General features: G+C 49.1%; 11 protein-coding genes across 11 annotated transcripts; 2 read left to right on the top strand and 9 right to left on the bottom strand.

Annotated features, from left to right (window-relative positions):
• Positions 1-270: 270 nt before the first annotated feature.
• J7337_002120 (uncharacterized protein) lies at positions 271-1,943 on the bottom strand (the record flags this gene model as incomplete). The annotated part of the gene is made up of 3 exons (XM_044819853.1): positions 271-1,453; positions 1,508-1,566; positions 1,614-1,943. 3 exons carry the CDS (start codon positions 1,941-1,943, stop codon positions 271-273), a joined length of 1,572 nt encoding a protein of 523 aa, XP_044684153.1.
• Positions 1,944-2,735: 792 nt separating this feature from the next.
• J7337_002119 (uncharacterized protein) lies at positions 2,736-3,454 on the top strand (the record flags this gene model as incomplete). Its single annotated transcript, XM_044819852.1, has 2 exons — positions 2,736-2,755; positions 3,235-3,454. 2 exons carry the CDS (start codon positions 2,736-2,738, stop codon positions 3,452-3,454), a joined length of 240 nt encoding a protein of 79 aa, XP_044684152.1.
• A 769-nt stretch (positions 3,455-4,223) lies between these two features.
• On the bottom strand, positions 4,224-6,456 carry J7337_002118 (uncharacterized protein; the record flags this gene model as incomplete). The annotated part of the gene is made up of 2 exons (XM_044819851.1): positions 4,224-6,183; positions 6,242-6,456. The coding sequence occupies 2 exons, from the start codon at positions 6,454-6,456 to the stop codon at positions 4,224-4,226; spliced, it is 2,175 nt and encodes a 724-aa protein (XP_044684151.1).
• Positions 6,457-9,618: 3,162 nt separating this feature from the next.
• Positions 9,619-10,170, bottom strand: J7337_002117 (uncharacterized protein; the record flags this gene model as incomplete). Its single annotated transcript, XM_044819850.1, has 1 exon — positions 9,619-10,170. The coding sequence occupies one exon, from the start codon at positions 10,168-10,170 to the stop codon at positions 9,619-9,621; it is 552 nt and encodes a 183-aa protein (XP_044684150.1).
• A 1,034-nt stretch (positions 10,171-11,204) lies between these two features.
• On the bottom strand, positions 11,205-12,731 carry J7337_002116 (uncharacterized protein; the record flags this gene model as incomplete). Its single annotated transcript, XM_044819849.1, has 1 exon — positions 11,205-12,731. One exon carries the CDS (start codon positions 12,729-12,731, stop codon positions 11,205-11,207), a length of 1,527 nt encoding a protein of 508 aa, XP_044684149.1.
• A 1,660-nt stretch (positions 12,732-14,391) lies between these two features.
• Positions 14,392-15,669, top strand: J7337_002115 (uncharacterized protein; the record flags this gene model as incomplete). The annotated part of the gene is made up of 1 exon (XM_044819848.1): positions 14,392-15,669. The coding sequence occupies one exon, from the start codon at positions 14,392-14,394 to the stop codon at positions 15,667-15,669; it is 1,278 nt and encodes a 425-aa protein (XP_044684148.1).
• Positions 15,670-16,583: 914 nt separating this feature from the next.
• On the bottom strand, positions 16,584-17,805 carry J7337_002114 (uncharacterized protein; the record flags this gene model as incomplete). The annotated part of the gene is made up of 2 exons (XM_044819847.1): positions 16,584-17,231; positions 17,284-17,805. 2 exons carry the CDS (start codon positions 17,803-17,805, stop codon positions 16,584-16,586), a joined length of 1,170 nt encoding a protein of 389 aa, XP_044684147.1.
• A 382-nt stretch (positions 17,806-18,187) lies between these two features.
• Positions 18,188-18,733, bottom strand: J7337_002113 (uncharacterized protein; the record flags this gene model as incomplete). The annotated part of the gene is made up of 2 exons (XM_044819846.1): positions 18,188-18,350; positions 18,396-18,733. The coding sequence occupies 2 exons, from the start codon at positions 18,731-18,733 to the stop codon at positions 18,188-18,190; spliced, it is 501 nt and encodes a 166-aa protein (XP_044684146.1).
• Positions 18,734-18,744: 11 nt separating this feature from the next.
• J7337_002112 (uncharacterized protein) lies at positions 18,745-19,548 on the bottom strand (the record flags this gene model as incomplete). Its single annotated transcript, XM_044819845.1, has 2 exons — positions 18,745-19,235; positions 19,281-19,548. 2 exons carry the CDS (start codon positions 19,546-19,548, stop codon positions 18,745-18,747), a joined length of 759 nt encoding a protein of 252 aa, XP_044684145.1.
• Positions 19,549-20,007: 459 nt separating this feature from the next.
• J7337_002111 (uncharacterized protein) lies at positions 20,008-21,347 on the bottom strand (the record flags this gene model as incomplete). Its single annotated transcript, XM_044819844.1, has 2 exons — positions 20,008-20,154; positions 20,178-21,347. The coding sequence occupies 2 exons, from the start codon at positions 21,345-21,347 to the stop codon at positions 20,008-20,010; spliced, it is 1,317 nt and encodes a 438-aa protein (XP_044684144.1).
• A 484-nt stretch (positions 21,348-21,831) lies between these two features.
• FCK4 (putative alcohol acetyltransferase fck4) lies at positions 21,832-23,088 on the bottom strand (the record flags this gene model as incomplete). Its single annotated transcript, XM_044819843.1, has 1 exon — positions 21,832-23,088. One exon carries the CDS (start codon positions 23,086-23,088, stop codon positions 21,832-21,834), a length of 1,257 nt encoding a protein of 418 aa, XP_044684143.1.
• Positions 23,089-24,342: the final 1,254 nt, after the last annotated feature.

Raw genomic sequence — 24,342 nt, 5'->3', positions numbered from 1 at the left:
TTAGAATTACTGTGATCAACCTAGCTTAGCCGACATGCCTGCGGGCGTTATGTTACACTTGGACCTGGTCGAATTAAGCTTATTTCTTAGCCGACCAGACTCACAGATTTCATCTAATAGAGTTTATGTAGCTGATTACTTATTTGGGAAGGAGAAGATGCTAGTATTATTTGTAGACATGCGTGGTTTGTGTTCTGGGAAATTTGCTATGCTGAAACTGTCGAGGGTATATCTTAAACTGAATTATCTACAAAGAGCGTCAAGATAATTCTACTGGTTGACCTTTGAAACTACTGAATCTGCAGTCTTCTCTCCATCTCTTCCCTCTCGTTCACTTGCTCCATCACCGATACTTCCAGAGCTCTCCTCATCAGACACTCTCGAGTCGAGTGTAGTGCCCTCGTAACCACGCTTGACAAGCTGAGGGTTTTTTCGACTCCACCATAGCAAGCCAAGTTGCACGAACACCGAAGCAAAAGACATTGCTGTAGCCAATGGAAATCCAATAGGGTACTGTGGCGCATCTGCAACTCTGAAAGCACGAAGTGGAATCGTCGCATGGCCGATATACACGATCATAACTGTGATCGCAACAACAATCGCTCTCGCTTCTGGCTCCTTTCTCATGAGTTCCGCAAACCAAGCCATCAGCGATGGAGCTCCGGCGTTGGCAGCGTAGGTCATGAAGTAGAATGCCATAACGACCTTCTGGTCCGAAGGCCAAGCACAAAGAACGCAAAGCAGGACCCCAAATGAAAATGTAGATCCAGTACTGATCTGCCATCTCCAGTGTTTCCAATCAGACAAGCCGTTAAGGATAAGATTTGAAACAATCTGCAGAGCATATCCACCGAGAGGAAGGACGTTGACCTGGTATGTGCTATACATACGATTCCCAGCTTCATCCTTGAGACTTTCGATATAAAGGACAAAGTAAGAAGTCGCACGGTGTGCCCAAGCGCTCAAAGCAAAAGCAACGAGGAAGAAGTACGTCACAGGATGAACGATCAACCTGCGCAGCTTCTGCTTCAAGATAGCCGGAGGGATAAGTTTCGACGTATTCGCACCAAAGCCCTCCATGCGCTCACGAGACAACTTCTTCTCATCCTCTGTCAACCACTTGACACGCGTGTACGCAGGCGTATCAGGAATGATAAAGAAGCCAACAATTCCCTGAGCGATGGTGATGACGCCCGAAACAATGAAAAGCCACTGCCAGCCGGCGATTCCATGGGCGCCGTTTAGGTTACGGTACAGAGCTGCTTGGAGGGCGCCGAGAAACATGGCGCCGGCGACGTCGGAGACGTTGAAGCAGGCGATTCGGAAGGCGAGTTCTTTGGGGGTGTACCAGTTGAAGATGAGGGAGACGACGCTGGGCCAGAATACGGCTGAGAAGAGACCGAGGAAGAAGCGGAGGGCGTAGACGGTTGTTGCGTTCTGGGCTTTGCAGGTGCTGATGTCTGTGTTAGTGGAGCATGATCACATAGGCGTATGAGTAAAGACTTACACAATGACGAATAGACCCCAGATGATCTCGCAGGTTGGTAGAAACAGAGATGGTCGGACCTGGAACTGATTAGTAAGACCCAAAGCACCAGGGTTGTTCAACTCACCCTCGTCTGAGCCAACTGTCCAGGAACAAGACCAATGGCATATCCGATAGAGAAGTAAGTGTTGAAAAAGACCAACTCATTGCCGTATAAACCCAAGGCTTCTCGCATTCCAGAAACATATGCCTGTGTCGTTGCAGACTGATCCATCTCCTTCATGATACCAGCAATGAAAGTCCATGTCAAAAGAAGACAATCAAGCTTAAGAATCAAGACATGTCTTGGATTGCGAAAGTAGGGTATCGCTCTAGAGATGTGTTTAAAGATGCCCGTTTGAAGAGGATATGTCACAGTCTCAACTGTATCCGTCTGTTCAGTTCTGATAGTCGCCATGATCACAGCTATTTCTCAAAGAAATGAGTATATAAACTGATAACAAACAAAGCAAAGATCCATCAATGGAAAGACGGCTTAGGGTTATATACATATCAACAGATCGCGACCCTGTCTTCACATCATCCGCAATTCAACAAACCATGACAGATGTGAAACTCGAGATAGGAATTTAGCGGGTCACTCCAGCATCTGCAGTTCTCGCGTCATTCGCCGCCCAAAGAACGACATTCTCCCAAACAGGCTATTCCCGTCGGCCAAGACCCGACGCTTGCAGGTTAAGCTTATATCTTTATCACGGCCGATTATGTGCGAGACCGTCTGCTCAGATCTATACCTTTTCCAACAGAGGATGTACTGGAGGAGGCGGTCCGATCGCGAATGTGAAGGCTTGACTGGGGAAAATTAACGGATCTGGTAATTCTGCCGTGTTGTGTGTTTATCTCTTACAAGTGGGGGGACATGGTGTAAGCGAAAATTATTGCCAAGAACAGGCATGTCGCTTGATATCGTGAGATTGGTCATGGGTTGTGTAGATAAACTCGCGTCCGAGTAAGAAGATGATAAAAGCCAACTGGATCCAAAGCACTATGATCTATTTGAGCATCGTAATACTATGCCATTGGTATAATCGATACAATGGCGGCAATCGCTGCTTCAATCAGATCATCATGATCTCAAAGTATTTTATCTTCAAGGGCGTAGTGCCTCACCAATGGTCTAACAATAAGGCGAAAGTGCAAGTTCTTGTTATTAGCTCGAATCTTCAAGTTTCGTGGTCATCGATGCAAAATGGAGAAACAACTCATCATGTATCTAAGAAGCATATTTTGAGGCCCCCAAGGCCGTGCACTACTCGCATCTCATAGGTAGCCTACTTGCACTTTGCAGCACCACCACAAAGACTCATGCCTATAGAACCTCACCCATTAGAAAGTGTAGCTGTAATAGTTGCGCCACAGCGTAGACTATCTCGCCTGGTTGATATGTGAAGCTGTAGTTATACCAGGCATCGGTCGACCACAGAGCGACATTCATCCCGAACCAATTTCTATAAAGTGAGGCTCTTCTTCCTCGTGTAACAGGAAAATATCGCTGGCACTCATCCCTTCTGTATGTTTGCCATTGCCCACGTATTCCTCTTAAGAAGATATTAGCTGACACCCCCGTTGTAGAAGTCAAAGAGCTTGACCTCAAAAAGATACTCCGCTGTTAACGTTGATAAATTGTCATGTACGTCCCCTGTCCTATGCTCTGAATCTGTTGAACCACTAACGCTGACTGAGACTAGTCACATCAAGATGCCTTCAGAATGGACGCCTGATTACCAGAAGGAGGATAATGGTGCTCCAGTCTACGATCAACAGGAGGAGCAGCCTGGTCCAGCATATGAGGACAACTCTGCTGAGGTTGTGTTCGAGGGAGGCAGCGATTCTGGAAGTGGCTGGAATACTGATGAAGCAAACGAGAGCTTGTCTGGTAGCTCATCCTCTAGTGGATCCTCGTCTTAGTTGAGGCGCTCGGGGGTTTTGTGACAAACATTATACATTCTTGTACATCGAGTAAAGGGTGAGAAGAAACACCTGTTATGTATGCATGAGGAGTGAGTGTAGTGTGTAAGTCGCTTCACATGTTTTTGAAAGCTAGATCGACACAAACTGCATTCTTGCCTTGCCAGGCTTCGTTTAGAGTAACTAAGGCAGAGAGAGGCAAGAAACCTGAGGAACTCTGTACTAAGTGATAAAAAGACTTGGGCAATTTAGCTCAAGTCTACAGGGGCTCTTTACTGGGTTTATTTTAGCATCCTCTTCCAAAGTCTCATATTCCCTTGCTCCCCAGGGCTAGGTGATTAACATGGCTGCATGGCTGCGCATCTCACGCAGCATCCACAAGGAGAGCCACATTCTTTATATGTTTCAAAGTTCGTCATCCACATCGCGTTGACTGAGACATAAACAAGGCAGGAGTCAGGTGGAACAGAGCATACCAAGCATCATCCAAAGCAACCAAAGTCCAAAGAAATAACTGAGCGGCATGATTGTCAACAAGTTTGAAGCCACTAGGCAAGTAATGATAGTTGAAAGCAAAAGAGCGTCATTATTAGTTGACTACAGATAGGCTATTCCCCTAAACCCAAGTAGAATTGAAACTGCATTAAGTCTAACTACAAAGTCAGTGGCACAAGATAATGCCACCATTTGTATAGCGGATCTTCCCAAAGAGAAAACCAGAAACGAAGGCAAACAAGATCAGAAACTCTCAGCGGTGTGTGAAATTCGCTTAGAGAAGAGCGGCAACAGCAGCGAGGAGAGCAAGGGCGCTGATGGCCTGCTTGCCAGCGCTGCTGACAGTGACGGGGACACAGTGGTCACCCTCGCAGCTGGAGCCGCTCTCGCCCTTGGAGCCAGAGCCCTCGGAGCCGGAGCTGCCCTTGGAGCCAGAGCCCTCGGAGCCAGATCCGCCGTTGGAACCAGAGCCACCGTTAGAGCCAGATCCGCCGTTGGAACCAGAGCTACCGTTGGAACCGGAACCACCGTTAGAGCCGGAGCCTCCATTGCCTCCGTTTCCACCGTTGCCTCCATTGCCGCCGTTTCCTCCGTTGCCTCCGTTGCCTCCATTGCCGCCGTTTCCACCCTTTCCGCCGTTACCGCCCATGCCACCGTTACCGCCGTTGCCTCCCTTGGAGCCACCGCCGTTGGTAGGGCAGGTATCCTTGGTGCAGCTGGGGACCTCAGCCTCGTGGCACTCAGCGGGGGTACCCCAGGAGTTCTCCCAAGGCTTGTAGACGATGTCGCCGTGCTCGCAAACATCGCAGTTAGCGGGGACGAAGAAGTTGTCGTGGTTGTACCAGTCCTTGCACTCCTCAGGCTTGTAGACAGTGAGACCGTGGCAGCTGCCGTTGGAGCAGTACTTGGGGACGTATTGAGATCCACCCTGGCAAGAGCAGGCCTCAGAGATGTAGACGAGCTCGCCGTCGCAGTCCTCACCGGGGTAACCAACGAAGATGTAGACAACCTTGGAACCGTTGTCGTTCTCGGGGTAGCACTTGCCGTTGGAGCAGACGTAGATAGCAGTGACGGTCTGGGTGGTAGTGGCAGTGGCATCGGAGATGGTGGTGGTGAAGGTGGTGGTCAGGGTAGACTGGTCAGTGACAGTAGCAGTGAGGACATCGGTGACAGTAACATCAGGGCCGTTGACAGCGACGTAGACAGTGAGGCGGATGGTGTTGGGGATAGCCTGGCGGGCCTGGATGCGGCTGCGGCGAGTAAGAGGAGCATCACCACCACAGAACTCAGAGTCGTCACCGGGGCACTCAATATCACACTGGTCGGAGTCGACACGGCTGGTCTTGTCGCCGTCAATCTCGTCACCGGCATAGCAGTCCTCATCGTGGACACCAAAGTAAGCACGGCCCTCGGCAAGGCTGGCGCAGAGGTTGAGATCCATGGAGCCAGAGCTTTGAAGGAGCTCGAAGGTAGGGAAGCCCTCGGTGGAACCGACACAGCCGAAGAAAGCAAAGTCGAGGATGGATCCGGGGAAGCCAGGAGCAGATGTAGCAGAAGAAGTGGCCTCAGTACCGGTCTCAGTACCAGTCTCGGTGCCGGTCTCGGTGCCAGTGGGCTGGATAGTCTCACCCTCAGAGTTGGTGGTAGCACCCTCGGAGTTGGTAGCAGCAGTCTCGGTCTCAGTTCCAGTAGGCTCGATGGTCTGGCCCTCGCTGTTGGTGGTGGCACCCTCAGAGTTGGTAGCAGCGCCAGTCTCGGTGCCAGTAGGCTCGATGGTCTGGCCCTCGGAGTTGGTGGTAGCTCCCTCAGAGTTGGTGTTGGTAGGCTCAGCAGTACCAGTGGTGTCAGTGCCAGTCTCGCTGCCGCCGCCGTTGCCGCCACCAGGGTTGCTGGATCCAGGGGGACCGATAGCAAGGTTGGAGACTTCGAGGCGAGCACCGGTAGCACCACAAGACTGGACAAACTCAACGTTGGGGGCGTTACCAGTGGAAGGAGTGCTATCGGTGCGCTCGGAGCTAGAGCCGGTGGAGAGACCATTTGAGTAGACGCTCTCACCGTCAACAGTGACATCAAGAGTGCAGTCGGTCGCAGCACGCTTCCGGCTATTCTCAAGGATCGCGGTTAGAATTTCAAAGAGCAACTCGAACAGGTCTCCAATAGAGAAGTCGCTGAAGTCGTCGTCGGGGATGCCAATTTGGAAAGAAGCTTTACCATTGGGGCCAGCGACCAGGGCACTATAGGGCTGGTTAGAGTTTGTGACTAGACCGCGGGCCGTTTGGGAGCAGAACTTACACAGCGATGGTTCCATCAGCACGAGTGACGAACGAGGCTCCGGGTCCCAGTTTGGCACTGCCGAGATCGACAGGCTTAGCAGCTACAGCAGAGCCGGTGGGAGCAGCACCGGTTGTAGTGGTAGCGGACTCAGTAGCAGGCATACTGGAGTTGGTGAACCGCTGACCCATGACGCTCGAGGCCGCAGCCAGGAGCAGACCGGTAGAGAAACGCATGATTAGGTAGGTTTTTTGCTTGTTGAGCGAATGTATTAAGTGAGTGAATGAATTTGGTTTTGGAAACGAATGGAACTGGTCCTCGATGGGAAGATTGAGAGTGAGGATGAGATGAGAATATTCTGGACAAGAACACCAGCCTCTATATATACAAGATTCTGCACATCACATAGCAGTGCCCATTTGCACCATATTGATCAAGGTGATTGCCCTTGGGAATATTGGTCTCCTGCATGCGTACATTCCTCATGTACGGTTGCTAGATCCGAAAGCATGCAAGGGCGATACCATCACTCCACCCGGTGTGGACCAAAAGAGAAAATGTCTCACCAGCATAGGCACGATTAATCAGCCTAGACGATAGTATTCCATTCTTCAAGCTTTCTGTCTAGCTATTTGCAGACTACCGCCTAAGCTACGACTTTTTTTTGCTTTCGTATTTTTGGAGTGTGTGTTTTTGGGTGTTGAAGATACGGGAGCGGCCCCCCTATGTCTCCCTTGATAAGGCAATTTCACCAACGAATTCCAACAACAGTGTTTTCTGGTAAATAATACTAGTATAGAGAAATGCACAAGCTTAAAGTGTTACTATGTTTTGCAAGGCGTACCAAGCTTTTGTTAACCAGCCACACCAAGTCTTTATCAAAGCACCATAGCAATAGAGTTATAACCCGCATATAACCTGTCCCAGACGAGTGATAACAAGAGACAAGCCAAGACTTGCAAGAAATGTACAATACCTTAGTTTAAAGTCAAACAATCCTTCCCACTTATCACATTTCCCCATTAATGCCCGTGACAACAGGCTATACAGGAAAACCCCCTCATCTGGTGTCTTCAGCAACAAAATTTCAAAAGGCATGTTCGGGCTCAGACACGGCTGTCCCGTAGGGGGAAGAATGCATGTCACAACCGCACATGGATGAACACAGCCAGTGAGGTATCTGTGCCTTGCAGGAGGTTCGGACGCGTAAGTGGTAATTTACAGTGTTTCTCCCGCAATTGCCTAGCTAGGTATGTGGCTGGGAAATTCTTGTGTGTGGTTGAATGCTGCACTTGTGATCCTGCCATAAGCCCATTTGGATTATTGTGTGTGAATGGTTGCGGAGATATGGTGTGGTTCAGATTACCGGAAACAAGGAACCGGCGATGGAGCCATTTGATCATGTCTTGAACATAGTGTGTTGTCTCTAACGATCGCCCAGTGGATTCGATGAGAGCTACTCTGTACTCCAAGACGATTTGATCAATAGCAAGATACTATCGTACAACGGTTCTACGATGCTCTATCATGCCAAGCAAAACAACAGGTCAAAGCTTCATTATTTACTCCGGCTGGTGACATGCATACAATACCATGCTCTGTACGCTGAGATCTGGATGTCACTGATGCAAGGGCAAAAGAAACTCCGTGATTATCGACGGGAATCTACCCTACGCTAGTTATTTCAAGAAGACCGCAAGAGTGACAGCGCTTATTCTTTAGCGTTGGAACTAAACGGCAGCCCAGTTGAGCGCCGGTTGCAGTTCGAACGTTTGGTGGAGCGTTGGAAAGCGTTGGGACTTGTTGGTATTAGCGCGTCTAAATCACGTCAATCACTTGAAGCAAGGTTTTGTTATCACGGTAATTTTCTAGTGATGGTGTTTGCACCTTGATGATTACTCAAGTCGTGATGCTTAGCTTTGTTAAGCTTATGGGCTACCACTCGGCAACCTGTTGTTCCGTCGTATAGCAGACGTGAGGAATGGGACGAAAGCATGCAGTGAATTGTCCGACCTGTACAGCCCTGTAATTCGCCTACCACAGTAGCATTGGATCGAAGTCAACTGCCCACCTGCAGGATCTCCCTCCCTTTGTAACCCCAGTTCCCTCCAGCCTTGTAAGGTGCACCTAGCGCCCGAATCGCACGGAGATCAAACAAAGCACAAAACCCGCAGTAGAGAAAATTCCCCTGCATCGGCCAGCCCTTCATTTCTTGCACAAGGCGGGAATGCATGATTTGTGTATGTCTCAGGAACAAGCTTTGGCTCCCGGCCCCGAGGCTAATCGGCGAACAAGAGAGGTGTGAGACACTGCAAGGGTGGCCCCCCTATGTCGATGGAATGTGAAGCTGGGGAGAAAGAGGGGGGGGAAGACGATTGGTGATCGCTGGAATGGGGTCATGAGATGTCTATGACGATGGGAATAATTGGGGATGATTTAGGGGGAGATTGGGAGAATGCGGAGATAGGAGAAGGAGGCTCTAACAATTACTGAGACATTCCCATCTTGCTTGTGTTTTTGTGCTTGTTTACAGTAGTGACTTGGAGTAAAGATAATTGTTGTTTATCGCGATCAAATGAAGATTGACTAGCTGTTTTATCGGGGATTTTTCCAGTATACAGGAAAAAAAGGACTACAACTAACTGACTGATGATAACTAATATGGCGCCCTCTAGCTCACCGGGGGAACAACTCGAAGTATCAATTGACCTGCTATGATACTTGATCGAGATTGCTTCAAAATGTTGAGTTTACCCTGTACACTAACTGGTGTGACATTGTCTTGGAACCGCGGATATCCGGCAAAAGACTTGTGTGATGACGAAGGTTGATCGCAATTCATTCTTCCAAAGGATCCTTCAAATGAAGCATTTTTTTGGGGGCAAGATTGCATCCAAAAGCGGCGATATCTTGTCAGCCTGAATCCCTCTTATCTTGCTTCCGACCCGTCTTCCCGGATTCACATCGCAAACGGCCTCGTGGAATTGACTTTTTGGACGGTTTGCCTTGGCAAGCCATTTCCAGTTCGACACATGGTCTACCTTACACATGGATTCAATGACGTCGCACGACGTTACACTGCTTGCGTTCCATTCATCGATCACGATTAAATTTAGTCTGTTTATCGCTTACTAGTGGAGGCAGCACGAGTCACGGCAATGGGGTAAACAAACTGGGGGAGAGCAATTTTGTATATCAAGCGATAGACTGCCTATTAAAGTGTACATTTCCATTTTCCAAAGCACATGAATCCAATTATGATATGATATCCATCAATATTTTACGCACCGCCCAAATGCTAGATGCACGCAAACATTATTTGATCCGTTTCCAAATTATCGACATAGAATGACCGAAGCAAAAAACATCCACCCAATGGTAGGTAGGTAGGTAGCTGCTTACAGCTGGAAAGCACCAGCAGCCATGGAGGAGAAGAGCAGAGCACCAATGGCGAGACCAAGGGTGTTGATGCTAGACTTGGGAGCGAAGCCAGCGGCGGCGTTTCCACTCTCAGTAGAAGTCTCGGAGCTGGAAGAGCTGGTACCAGTGGCAGTGGAGGTACCAGAAGCAGTACCAGTAGAGCTCTTGTCATCATCGTCCTTATCATCATCGTCGCCGGAGATGACGCTAGCCTGGGCGGTAGCGGGGACGTCGGCGTCCTTTGTCTTTGTGGTCTTCTTGCTGCCGCTGCAGAAGACGTCGGCATCGGGGGCACCGTTGGCGAAGAGGCACTTTGCGAGGTCGCCGATAGTCTGGTCGAGGGCGACGCAGTAGAGGCCGCAGCCGTTGTAGTAGCTCACGATCTTGGCATCGCCGCAGCACTTCTGCATGATCTCGGTGTGGTTGGCCTTGAAGGGCATGGCGCAGGTGTTGTCCTGGTTGGGGGTGTCATAGAGGTTTGTGCAGGCCGTGGGGACGGCGCTGGCGGTGCTGAGGGTTGTGGAAGACATGATGGCGAAGTGTTTGTGTGTAGAAAAATACTATGAAAAAGACTTGAAAGAATAGCGACTGTAGGTGAAAAAGGAATAACGAATGTTGGTTTTGGTGATGATGATGGAGGAACAAGAAAAAGTTACGCGTCGGCTGAGGGATGGGCTTAGCATGGGACGGGCCAGTTTTTGTCTCTGGCTAGAGGCCGCTAGGACTCGCATTAAGGGGTTAATCCGGGGTCTTGGCCTATCAGCATCGCCACTCCAAATTTAGTAGCATGAGCTAAGGCTCGTATCAAGTGCAAGGATGGATCCCTTGTGAGGAGGATCCAGTTGCTAGGCAACTTGGGTAAAGATTAGAGGCAGGTTTTTTGGAGGATGAACACTACGTAAGCGGAGGAAATCGTCATGAAGACCTTCCGATGGAGAGTTGTAGATGAAGTTGAGCTTGATATAGTAGTGACTCTGGTGATGGTGATGGTGATGGTGATGGTTGATGGTTGATGCAGCTGAAAAGGCAGATTGATATGATGTAAGGGGACCACTTCCCGCTCTTGGCGGGCATGGAAGATCAGATCAGTTCGGAAATTGGCTGCATCATGCACAGACAGACGTTGAAAAAGTCAACCAACTTGGAAGCCTGATGGAAGCCTGACAGCATTTTTGACGTGACGCCATATTGAATGCAGTGGCATGTCTGGTGTAACTCTATTGAAGTATCGCAATTGGGTATAGAACAGAATAATTGATGGTGACCGAGGAAGCTACTGGAAGCGTGGAGATTGCGATCGCTTATTTCCAAACATGGTGAAACTGCTAGCCTTCTATAAGCGACGTTTATATCATGTGACAGTCACCAACTGCAGCATGAACTTGAAATCGATGTTATTCGAATCATGAGTGACAATTGAAGAAATATTATCCCGTGTATCGCTAGCTGCACGGTAATGGCCATACACTGTTCCAAATTCAACCAGTAGACTATAGTCAGAGATGCCTTATACTCGGCGAAATTCATTATATGGATAGTCAACTCCTTGAGTGTAACCTCGTTATTATGTCGATCCAACGTCTCTCATTGCCAATTCATCAGCTACCATCTTTTCCTTCTCATCCGCCAACCAAGCAGGATTCGTCTCAAATCTTGGGTCCAGCCAGAAACACGCTTCATCTCCATCCTTGAGCATCTTCCGAATAGGCTTCGCTCTCACATGTCCCCCAATGTAAAACAGTGCCCAACGAACAGCACCAAAAACAGAGACAAAACTGTACAGCTGCTTGTAAACAGGATAAGTAGCGATGGTGGCAAGTCCAATGCGCATATCAGGACGGTGCCAGCAACTGAGATAGTTGTAGAGAAGGGGAGGAATACAGGCGACAAAGGCAAGACTGAAGAAAAAGATCCAGTATTCTTTATGCGCGCCGAGAGCGACCAGGACGGGAATACGCACCCAGTCGATGACTAGGCAGGCGAGGACGTAAAGAAAGAGACCTTTTTGCATAAGAACTCCTTGGATCGTTCTCTGCCCGTTCATGCGAAATAGATGACGCATTATCTTCCAGATCAGACTATGCCTTCCCATTTCCCATGACTTGATCCTCTGCTTGCACCAGTTCAGCCCCGGACCAAGCACAGTCGCCGGAACTTCAGTCGCAAGCGTAACCTGCGCATCAAAAGCAATACCCTTCCCAAGACGCATGATAGAAAACCCAGCATTAGCATCTTCAGCAATGAAATCCATAGGATGATATTTCGATAGAAGCTCAACGAATATATCGCGATCGACGAACCATCCAGCGCCGTGGGGAAAGTTAACGCCGCATGTAGGATCCTCAGCGAGTTTGACAAGACCAGCCATGCGGTACTCACAGTCTTGCCAAGAGACCATACCTAGGGGGATATTACCCTCTGCATCAGTGCCTGCTAGAGGAAAAGCAACGGCGCGGAGGTGGCCGTTCATGAGATGAATTGGATGGCGGTAGTTCTCGGGGAGAGAGACATCATCGTCTGTTGTTAGGATGTACTTGTAGTTCTTGGCTGCCAGGGAACCGACGAGTTGAGCTGCGTTCTTTGAACCGATGGGGGACCAGATGTAGACGATATCGGGATGGAGTTTCTTGAGCCAGTGGCGGAAGGAGAGGTCTTGCGGATGGCGAGATCGACCGTTGTCAATGATGAAGATGTCTTGGGGTCTGAAATGGGGATATGCGGACTCGATCACCTTTCGTAAAGCTTCGCGGTCTGAATTGTGGCAAGGAATCACAAAGGCGGTTTCCCAGGCCTCTGCGACGGCCGCCACCACGCCGCGCTCTAGATCGCTAGGATTCTTCTCATTCACAGTCTCCCGCACAACCGAAGGGGAATGCGTCTTGGGCGGGTTATATGGTGGAACTCTCGCAATAGACAAGATTATAAGAAACATAAGAGGTTCAAGAGTAAGAACAATAACAAGAACAGGGAGCATGTAACTCCGAGTCTGAGCAATAGCCTTTCCCATCCAACCAGTGAACCAATTCGAGATAACAAGCGCAGCAATACAAGAACAAACGAATGCAAGTGCAGCGCCCTTCTTGAGCGTCATGGGGTAGATGTACTCTTTCGGGTGGATAAGTTCCCAGAAGGCCTTTGGGGAGAACTGATTATTCAACGAACGCCAGAATCTTGTCCATATTGATGCCTTCTTGGTAGACTTAGGGCGAAGAAGATTGCTGGCGGGTCTTTCGTTGGAGAAACTGCTTAGGGAGGAAGTGGAAGGACTGTAGATGCCAACTTTGCGAGCGCTGCGGTCGGAGGATATGGCTGGCGGTGGGGTAGATATTGGGCTGATGGGTGGACTTGGTGGGGGAGTTGCAAAAGGGTTGTTGAGAGAGTGTGTAGAAAGGCTAATGGGGAGAGTTGGATGAGGCTGATGTAGGTGAAGATCTTGGACTGAGGGATCTAGTCTGGCATTGCAGGGGAGAGTTAGATCTTCGTATGAAGGATCTTCAATGCTCCAAAAGGGATTGTTGCTTTTGATAGCCATCTAAACGAATGTACTTCTCAAGTGTGATTATAGAAAAGGTAGGTAATGAGAGGATAACACTGGACAGAGGAAAGAACCAAACAGTGGAAAGAGAGTGACAAAATCCAAGAGCACAAAGAACTTGTAAATCATCCCTACACCAAGACTACCTAATAACTAAAAGAAGCAGAAAAATATCCCCACCGATGATCGGCGAACTTTTCGAGAAAATTACCAACAGCCTCATCTTTCTAGCAAAATCGTATGACGAGAAACATTGCGGATGAGCCGAGGGTATGGCAGCTGAACCGCAAGCTCTCCAGATCGGTCAGCATTGCCGAAAGGAGCAAAGACCACGATGTCGTTCCCGGTAAAACCCTCTGTTCGCTAAAGTGGGCAAAAGATAAAGTTTTCAACGGTCTGCCACATGGCGAATCCACCTCGCTTATCACCTTAGCCTTTCCCCCGGGATGCCCGGCCGTTGTAGTATAAGTTATGCACCTTCCGAACGTACCGAGGAACGGCGGAATCATGGAGAGCGGATTACTAACGGGTTTTCTTTTTCTTCTCTTCATTAGATTTGGCTCGTGGGTCTTTCGTTGGTACACCGAGTCCGTCCTAGTAGAAATAGCAGTCAAATTGCCTTTAAAAGAGAATAGCTAGCGTAATAGAGCCTGGATTTATGTGGTTTACAATGACACAGGCCCCGTTCTTGATAATGATAATCATTACGTCCTATTCCTAGACAGGGCATTAACAAAGTGACTAAGTGGATAAGCCCGTCAACATCACGAGATGAACGTGCACGCTGTTAGTGCAAACGGAACAGTACCGCAACGCATCTAGAACATAGGAGTAGAAGTCTGACGCCTGTATCACCTGTATCACCTGTTTCATCGATTCTGTTCTAGACCGCTGACCCGGTTTCGAGTTACGAACTTCGATTTGCGCTGAAGCTACGGTACGATGGGGTTCTCAGTCAGGCTGCGGAATCATTGAAAATTTTCTCGTTGTGAGGACTTTTAGTTGGGATCTTTGAAGAAATTTCTGCTGTTCGGCGTTGTTCTTTGAGGGTTGTTGTTCGGGATGGAGGTATATGAACCGCTCTTGAGCCGCTTGAATTCAGTTTTTGAAATAAGGAGCACCACTTACCACAACAATCGTTCTTGCGTTGTCTATCAGCTCACTTACGCAGTATACCTAATCTGTGTCTCCCTTTGTTCTACCCCAAGTCTTCATCATGGATTCTCTTGTATTGTCCTCAGGCACAACAACCCCTCTCACAAGCACTGCCCAATCATTGAGGTCATCTTCTCGACCGAGTACTCCTGCAACTGGAAAAGACGTCCTATTCAGTCGTCCTCCCTCTCCCACCCGTACAACTCCAGATGAGTACGTCCTCGTCGTTGGTGGCCTTGGCTACATCGGCAGCCACACAACATGGGAGCTCCTCAAAGATGGAAGCAATGTAGTTGTCATTGATAACCTCAGCAATGCTTTTGTTCATGTTCTTGATACACTCAATGACATGACGGACCAACGCTTCACCATGAGTCGTCGTCGTCCAGAGCTTCACTTCTACGAGGCGGACTTTCGAGACGATACTAAGATTCAGGAGATTCTGTTCCGTTACTCCTCACCTTCTGGATCACAAATCAAACGAGTGATTCACTTTGCTGCATACAAGTCTGTCTCGGAAAGTATTGAGCAGCCACTCAAATACTATGACAACAACGTCGGTGGACTCATCAGATTCTGCAACACATTATCAACCTTTAGTATCAAGAACCTCATCTTCTCATCGTCAGCTACTGTGTATGGTTCACTCGCAGATGCTGGTGGTCGGTTGGTCGAAGAGTCTTGTGCCCATACTACAACGGAGTGGCGCGATGACAGCGGCAAGAATCAAACAACTCTTCAGGGGTGCACGGGTCTCACGAATCCATATGGACGAACAAAATGGATCTGCGAAGCTATCCTTTCTGACTTGGCCGTTGCGGATCCTGAGTGGACTATCACGGCCTTACGATATTTCAACCCTATTGGTTGTGACGAGTCTGGTCGGTTAGGGGAAGATCCCCGTGTTGCACCAACCAACTTGATGCCCGTCCTCCTCAAAGTCATGCTTGGCGAGATCGACCACCTGCAAGTGTTTGGTACAGACTGGGACACCCGGGACGGAACAGCTATCCGAGACTTCATCCACGTCTCTGATCTTGCCAGGGGTCATCTTGCCGCCCTTGCGGTGAAAGAAGGACAAGGCTTCCAGACTTTCAACATTGGCACTGGAACTGGCCAGACGGTCTACGAGGTTGTTGAAGCTATGAAGTCTGCGTCAGGGAGAGATATTCCCGTGGTGAAAGTGGGACGCCGCCAAGGTGACGTGGGAGTTTGTGTCGCTGATCCCGGAAGGGCCATGACTCAACTGGGATGGAAGCCCCAGAAAACATTGCTTGAAAGTTGCCAGGACCTGTGTAGATTTCTGGAGGCGAATGGGACTAAGATACAATCGCAGTAAACAGACTAACGTTATAAGGATATGGTTTGGCACAGGGTACTTTTATTGGGCGCTTATAGAATATAGATCGGAGTCATTTTTGTCTTTCATAGTTTTATTCTGGTATGATTATGTTTCAGCTGGTCTGAGTAGAATAGAATTCACTAGAGAGGCGGGTTCAGTAAAAATAGAACTGCCGCATCGGCGTTTTGAAACATTTTTGACATTTCCAATTGTTTTCATGCAAGGGTTCTAGATCTAAGTTCGGCGATTTTGATCACGCCCTCCACTCTCCAGCTGAGCCCGCATAAACGAGTACCCTTTTAGGTATAGGTTGTGATCGAGACTCTTGTCGTGGGTCCATGATCTAGACACCCACGGTTGGAGATCTGGCGTCGGACCACTCGTCGGTCCGCCAGCGTTCAGGGGTCCCAGTAAGGTTTCATCATGCAGCCTTTGCAAAGCTGAGCTCAGGGATCTCTTCGGTAATCTCCAGCCGTATCTCACCATGTGGAGCCGAGGGCGGGTTCAAGATGCATGAAAGCTGAGTTAGCCTGGGACGCGTATGCGGTTTTGCCAAATCGGTGTTATGGCAGGGAGAAACATGGATCTAGATACCGGTTCCTGGGATATGAGGCCGTGCGTGGGCCGGATCTCTGGGGAAGTGGCTTCTCTTGGCATCGGCCTGTCCGGCTTGACTGACACTCTATCGTTGACTCGAAACCCCTGAGTAGTATCCCGCAAGCTTTGCAAGGAACATAACGATAAACGATAGGAATTATCGGTTATATAACATTATTCTTATAAGCGATCAGAAAGTCTGTATTGTTCAACGCTTTATTAAGAGATCCTCTTGGTAGTCAGTTCAATGTCTCAATGGCGAACTTGAGGTGGCCACTTTTACCACCGACGATAAGGCCAAGTCACACTGACTGCTATCCATTATTCCTGGATCTGTATGAATTTCCGTCAAGCTCTGCTAAAATTTCCATCTTCACGTCTTGATCTGCCCAAGAAATCTCCACCGCATCTTTCATTATCTGTACAATATCCTCTTCAGTCAAGCTACACAATTGTCTAGCGAGCAGCATATTATGCATGATCCATGCCCCCTCCATAAAGGGAGGATCATCGCTAGAAATGCAAACCTTGACACCTGCATCAATCAACGTCCGCATACGACGGCCAATTTCCTCGAGATTGAAGCGCCGCAGATAAGCCCAGGGACAGATTGTCATGCCGATGCCTTGGCTCACGATAAGCTCCAAAAGCTCTGGTTTGTCTGCTGCGTTTAGGCCGTGGTCAATACGAGGTGTGAGAATTCCCTCAGATGGTGAGATGAGCTGGTGGATATTCTGATAAGTGTCTTCCTGACCGACGTCGCAATGCGCTGTGATTTTGAAACCGTCGTTCTTAGCCTGTTGGAAGACTTCTTTGAATAGAACAGGAGGGCGTTTGTGTTCATTTGAATCGAGGCCAATGCCAACAATCATATCTCGATATGGGAGTGCTGCTTCATAATGCTCCATTGCAGAGTCCGGAGATTGATCGCGGAGGAAGCACATAATCCAAGCAGCTTTGACCTAGCAACAGGCACTTTAGACTTGTACATCAAATTCAGTGTATGAGTCTTACATTTAGCGTCCTGGCGGCCTCATTTTGGGCATCACGAAGTCCTCCCATCATATCTTCCCAAGAAACAGCACGGCTGGTATGTGCCTGCGGGTCAAAAAACACTTCACAATACCGCACATTCATCTCCGAAGCGCCATGAAAATACGCCATCGCGACGTCATAAAAGTCTTGTCGCGTTCGGAGGACATCATGGCCAGAGTAGTAGGCTTCGAAGAAGGTAGGTGGGATCAGAGACGGATCGAGATGTTCATATTGGCGACGCTGGGAAGTTGAGATGATGGATGCGTAAGCTCTCTTCAGGTCATCGAGAGATTTGATGACGGGCTTGTTGTTTCCCATGCGCACTTGTAAGCCATTTCTTTGGGCTAGTTTCCATCGAAGTTCTGGTGTGACCATTCCATCGATGTGGATGTGCAGTTCGACCTTTGGGATGTGGCGTATGAAATCATCGTTCGTTGCTAGGAGCTCCTCCTTCAGCCTCTGCCGTTCTTGCGATGTAAGGAGTCTATCAGTGATGTCCATCTTCGCTTGAACTTTCTTCTAGGCTCAACCTGTAGGTTTAAAGGTCAGAAAGACGCTTATCGAATTACTATGTGCATGCGGAGAGGATGAGTCATCGCAGGCAGTGGGCGGAGAGCGGCGTCTGCCGCGGATAATCTTGAACCGCCGATCTAGTCTTGGCCAAGCGATGGGGTTTAGCCATGCCTGTCGGACCTATATATATCCTATTTATGATGTAGTAAGCCTTTTAGTAGGGTTATATTAATATGCTTCTCAGCTGAATGTCGGTTTGGTTGATAAGATCTCTAACCTTGCGCAGGGCATCAAGAGCGACTGAGTTAAGGTGGTCTTGGGGAATAATTCCTGAGTAAATCATCATTGCTCAAATTCCCTACACAAGCCTCTATCTGGCCTTGTTGCTAGCACTACGAATATACGGCTCCAGCGGAAACACCTGAGCATCTGGAGTCACACCCTCATACAGTTCTGCCCACCTCTCACGCAGCGGCTCCGGAGTCTCCCAAGCATTTTCAGGGTCTCTTAACCAGAGACGAAGAAGATGGCGCCTTGCATCGTTAGCTTATGTTTAGGATCTGGGGCGCCAGACTTACTGCTGCGTTGGCGAGTCAGTGAATGCATCTCTAGCGTGAAATACAGCGAGATTGTTGATGAATTGCATATCGCCTTTTGCAAAGTTTGTCGAAACGCTAAGTTTATCTCCTAAGAAGTGAAGTGCATCGAGGGCTTCGGCTTGAGCTTCTGAGATAGGTGGAATGTCGTGGCTTCTTGGTATTGCACCAAATCCAACGAAGTATCGACGAGCGTACTGCAAGGCAACTCTCTCAGGCAGTGTATCGGTTGCCTTTTGATGATAGAGAAGCGGTCGAGTCGTAAACTTCTTATTCGGGTTTGCGAAGCTGAAAGTGTCAGCCAACCGACCTTTGAACATCATCGGTCTTCTTACTTCTCAACATCCCAATTCTGCGACAGGGTATGAATCAAATCAGGCCTCGTCCTCGCCAACTCATTATAAACCCTCCACGTACTCGCAATCCTACTCGCACCGCCCTCCAGCGCCGTCTCCAGACAGAACAGCGACACGATATCACCAGAGTCAGTATGAAAGACCTGTCTGTCAGTTGTATAAGCCGGACTTCCAATCGCGCTCTTGTCTTGACCGGCACTGAGATCCTTGACGTGCGTGAGGACAACGTCGGCGGGTTTGCCCTCGAATTTGCTGTCCTGACGACCGCGCTGTGATGCGATGTGGGATGAGATGCCGACGTAAATTATGGCGTTTTCTTCGCGGGTATAGCTATCTACGTTTACGCCGCGGATGGCGAAGAACCCGTGGCCTTTGTGTAGCTCATCGGAAAGTTTCCTTAATTCTGAGTGTAGATTTGGTAGAGGGAATGTCTCTGCCGAGAGATGCCCTAGCGAAAGACCAAGGCCTGGTCGTGTTAGATGTGAGATGTTTCGCCGATGAACCTGCGTACCTCTGAAATGCTGTAAAGCTTGATCAATCTCGTCGAGCTGTTCCTTAGACAATCTGTAAGTCCATTCATAACTTTGGCCAACTGAATCGCCTTCCCAGACAAGATCTCCTGTCAATTGCTTTGGAAAGCCTTCTGGGATCGAAGTCGGGAGGTTCCCCTCTTTGAGTCGCTTGGCTGTTCTGGCTTGGTAGTTCTGGTAGTTTGGAGCGTAAGCAATATCTGGTTGACCGGGCGGAGGTGCCGCGGTGACAGTTGTTGTAAAAGACATGATTTAGATAGTCAATGGGAAACAATGTAGGGAAAAGGTTGTGAAGCACTCGCTATAGCTGCCGGTAATCATCAAATGGTCTGGAGGTCATTATTAATACGAGGTGTAGTAAGTGGTGGTGGGATCTGCATGATGAGGTGATGCGTAACACTGATTGCACCATAACACACAATACTCTCCAAATGCCTACAAAAATGGAGCAAATCTCCGCATGTGGTAACCATGAAAAATAAGAGGCCTCAAGACAAAACAGTCAGAGAGTTAACTAAAGCATAAGTCTGCAGGAACTGCCTTCAATCACAGGAATGCATTCACTCTCGGAACTCCTCCAACTCAGCCTTCCCATGATACAATGTCCAAGCCCATAACGAATCAACCACCAAAATAGCTCCAAAACTGAACACAAGACTACCCCCAAACACAAACTTGTAATACCACCACGCGTTGCTGTCATTCAAGTCACTCACCTGACATGTGATCGCCCAAGGCAGCACATACAGAAAATTGCTCGCGAGACTCTGATACAAATACCACCTTGGCCGCGTCGCCAGAAGGATCGTGGCAAGTTGAGTTGACATTGCGTAAAAGATATAACACCAGTCGAGACTTTGCCACATATAAGCTGTGACCTCTGCGACTTCATCTGAGCCGCTGATGTATGATGCAAAGGGCTTTGCTCCGAAGAGCGTGAGGAAGATGGCTATGGGGACTTCGAAGATGAGGGCGATAGCCAATGATCTGAAAGCTGGGCGCACGATACCTCGAAGTTCCTTTAATGATGCCTGAGGCTTTCGTGTGCTGATATCGACGCGTCTTCTCCAATCGCCCCAGTTGTGACCAATGAATTGCAGCGCTGTTGCCTCCAAGGCCTGGACAGGGACCATGATCAAACCCCAACGGATGGTGTTGAAGACGCCCCAAGCTGTAGCGTATACTGCCCCCAGAGCAACGATGGTGCTGACAAGCCAGAGATACAAGGCGTTTCTGACAGCTGATTCGGTGAAGAAGATCAATCCAGGTGGGAGAAGGACTTTGAGCGCGTCTAAGCTCGGACGCAGCCTCTCTTGAGGATCATGCGGTGTGTGTCTCTTGAACGACCGCGTATTCGACCAAAGAAAGTAAACAAGCCCTGCGAAAGCTGCAACGAGATTGCAGACTAGCTGAATAGTGCCTTGCATGTTGACGGTCGGGGTGAAGGAACCGACGTGGAATTTTGAAATGATTAGAAAGTCGAGGATGATGTTAACGGCAAACTTGACGGTGCTGATAGCCAGTGGAATATCAGGCTTATCCAAGGCTCTTGTTGCTGTCGCCACTGCAGTCTCGAGCGTGCTGCTGAAAACGGTGAAGGAAGCGATACGCACATAAGTCAAACTGACATCGCGAACTTCCTCGGGAACGAAGCTATTCGCGAAAGAGGACGCAGCGGCAACAAAGACAATACTCAGTATCAAACCAATGACAGACTGGAACGCGATAAGAGTGTGCGTCAATTGAAGACGCTTCCCCAGCGATCGCGAGGCCTTATCTCCAATGATGACCCACGCAGCTCTCGGTAATCCTTCATTAACAGCTTCAGACGCTGTGTTCATGTATGTATACGCATCGGTCAGCACCACCATTGATGCATCGATGTTTGCGACCCATAGTTTGGACAAGGTGCCGTATAAAGCGGGGAGGATGAATGATGCGAGGTTGAAGAGGAGGGAGCCGGTGTAGCGCGTGCGATGGAGGGATGATGATGAGATTGCGGGGGGGAGGCAACGGATACGGCGCGTGATGCTGTTGAGGATCTTCATCGTTTCTGATGATCTCAGGTCATTTTGGAAAGATAAACAGGAGTGTGTGTTGGTTTGGGAGGGGAAATGGTTGTGTAACTGAAAATGAGGGAGAAAATACGACGTTGTGAAGTGCGAGCGAGAACCCCTCTTCAGCTGGTCGGCCTCCCACATGAAAAAGCGCAAGCACTCCTAACTGGCACAAGAAAGCTATCTTCATTGAGAGAAGTGAAGATAACGAAGTCCTTGGCCGTTTGAGACATAAAGACCATATGAATGGGCTTGGTCTCCTGCTGCGACGATAGCAGAATCAGAAAAGTATACGATCACTGATATCTGCCCCTCCTGGCCTCAAATCGCCAGTCATCACAGAGGGTGATGCCCGTATCTGAGAATTGCCTTCACACTCCTGAGAGTAGCCTCGAACTATCCACGCAACTAGAATCCTCAATCGTGAGAGCCCTCTGAGACAGAGGCACAGATCGCTGTTCAGTTCATTCTTGATCTAGATCGACGAAATTCCTAGCTTCCCCTCCTTGCCAAGTCCATACAGCCACTTTTCCAAGTCGTCTCTCACCCCCTGTACGAGTTCTGTGTCTAGGATTCCATCTTGCCATACAAACGACACCATCATATCTCCGCCCTCAACGCTTGCAGCATTAACCGCAAGCGCAGAGCTAAAAACCGGCGCAAACTGGGCAAACAAGATATTTTCCATTTCCCAAGGGCCCTTGGACGCCGGGACGGCATTAGAGCCCAGGTTGCTCAACGTCCATAGCTCCCGCCTCGGCTTTCCGTATCTCGCCTGCAAGATATCACGCCAATCGCCAACATAACGGAAAAGATACGAAAAATCGTTATGGGGCATTGTGTCTGTTCTTCTCTTCATGTCCCGTCGCAATTCAACCGCGAGCTTCCAGACGTTGGCATCCCCATCCTGTCTAACCCTAGCCAGGACGTCGGGCCCAATTTCCTGCGCGTGTGATGATGCGCACTTGGACATGTAAGTCGTGTTGAAGGGCACTTTGTCGGAAATCCACGGTCGAAGGCTGATAGCTGTGAGATTCACAAAGCCCTGTTGCTTGGTCAGGGGCGCGCGTCTCGCCAACGACGTAGCGCACAGCGCATTTAGAAGGTTTGTCATCGTAGTCTTTTTCTCACGACACCTTCTAACTACAGCTTGAGTGAGTACGGAACTTAGCGAAAGGTATCGAATGTTGACGGCTTGAATGTCAGGGTTGCACGGTTTGCCCGCCCACTTCTGAAATGCAAATGGCTTGAGGCATGACGGTGCATACATATTCCAGAGTTGGGATACTATCCAGGAGATGTTTGCAGTGAAGTCGATGAGCTCTTCCTGTGGGTGAGGGTAGTCGTGGAGATGGTCAGTCAAGTTCACGATGAGACCTTTGTCCATCATCAGCGAGACGGCGGGATCAGGATTGTTGAGAGCGTCAGTCAAGGATATGTGGAACTTTGCAGTGCTTTCCCCGTCGTAGATGGCGTGATGGACGGTCAAGCAAACTCGCAGTCGACAGACGTTCTTATCTCCCGAGTTTGGTTCACGGAAGACCCGAACGTGCCAGCCTGGGCGCTTCGAAAGATCGGGCCATGGCTGCAACAATAACTTTTCTAGGTTCCTAGCCACGGAATCGACAGATGGTGCTGCTTCCGCCTCTTCAACCTGTTGAGAAAAGTCAACAGACGACAAGGCAACGAACTGTGGCTGTTTTGAGTCTTCGCCAATAATGCCAACGCGCATCGCCGGCTGCTTGAGCATGAATTGGGCTACGGCCGTGCGTATCCAGTGTAACGCAGAGCCATTTTTGAATCTTGCTCTCGGAATGGTCAAGGTGGCGATGTTTGCGATGCGGAAGTAGATGCCGAGCGCATGGCTGGCGGTATATATGGATTCTCTGTTTGCAGTCAGCTTACGGTAGCCCAGTATCGAACATGTTCCTACGATGCGCTGCAGCTTCTGATGATGTTGGAATCAGCCCTATTAGCCATGGCTGATCTTTGATGACGCGTTTATGCTTGTTGGAACGAGAAAGGTGCGGGATGGTAACCCCAGATTAAGCTCAGGTAGCTAATAAAACTCCGTTCACAAGGAAAGAGAAATGAAAACAAGAAGGGTGAGAAGAACTGAATGAAGTATCATTTTCTGGTGCTGATATGCTCTCTAGGCTCTATGATAAATTGTAAGTGGGTTCGTATTCGCATCTATCCTTGAGTTATGTAAAGGCCGCCGGCCATCCCGAGCCCCTCCTAATCCCACACAGACTACGCCTAGCCTAGCCACTAAAAATATACCATTTCCTACCGCAGTCGTGCTTCGTATACAACAACCAAGTAGATAGATCTATAACAGATGCCTCATACGAGTATGTTCAGTGGCCGAGGACGACTGTCTTGTGCAGGGATACTGATACGAGGCAGGCCAACCCTTCAATTGCAGCCATGAAAACAAGGCTCGGTATCTGACAAGAGTCCAATACAGATTCAAAACTGAATTAATCTCGTTCGAATATTGCTCAGCGCTAGTTTCTGCATTACTCGCAAGGACTCCCTCTCCTGATCTTAAAGTTTCGGCAAGGTTTACCGAGTGTTGTCGTTCGTCTATTGCCTGTTCTCTCGCGCATCACAGTGCTCCCCTGACAGCTCTCTAACCCCATGTGATGCCATGGCTTGGCATGTGAAGCTTCTTGATGAGGGGGAGCGCGCCGATTCCATACTGTGAGCAGCAGCTTGATTCTTTGTGCAGCCCCTGCACAGGAGGACAACCCTGAAGTATACTCACAGCAATTTCAAAGTAGAAGTCGGGTTCAATGCCCCGTATTGAAGGATACCGGGGGCGACGGGAAATGAATTCCAAAATCCAAAAATACCTAGTTCCCTCATCACATGCATCGGCAGTTATAAGACGCGATGCTTAGATGCTACCACACAACACTTGCTAAAATGATATGCATTGCCCTCCATTGCCTTCGCCGGCACTTAAGACTCCGAATCCTGC

This window comes from Fusarium musae, chromosome 2 (assembly GCF_019915245.1).
Source record: "Fusarium musae strain F31 chromosome 2, whole genome shotgun sequence".
Classification (NCBI taxonomy): domain Eukaryota; kingdom Fungi; phylum Ascomycota; class Sordariomycetes; order Hypocreales; family Nectriaceae; genus Fusarium; species Fusarium musae.
Note: the sequence above shows the minus strand (reverse complement) of the source record. Positions and strands in the feature narration are given on the sequence as shown.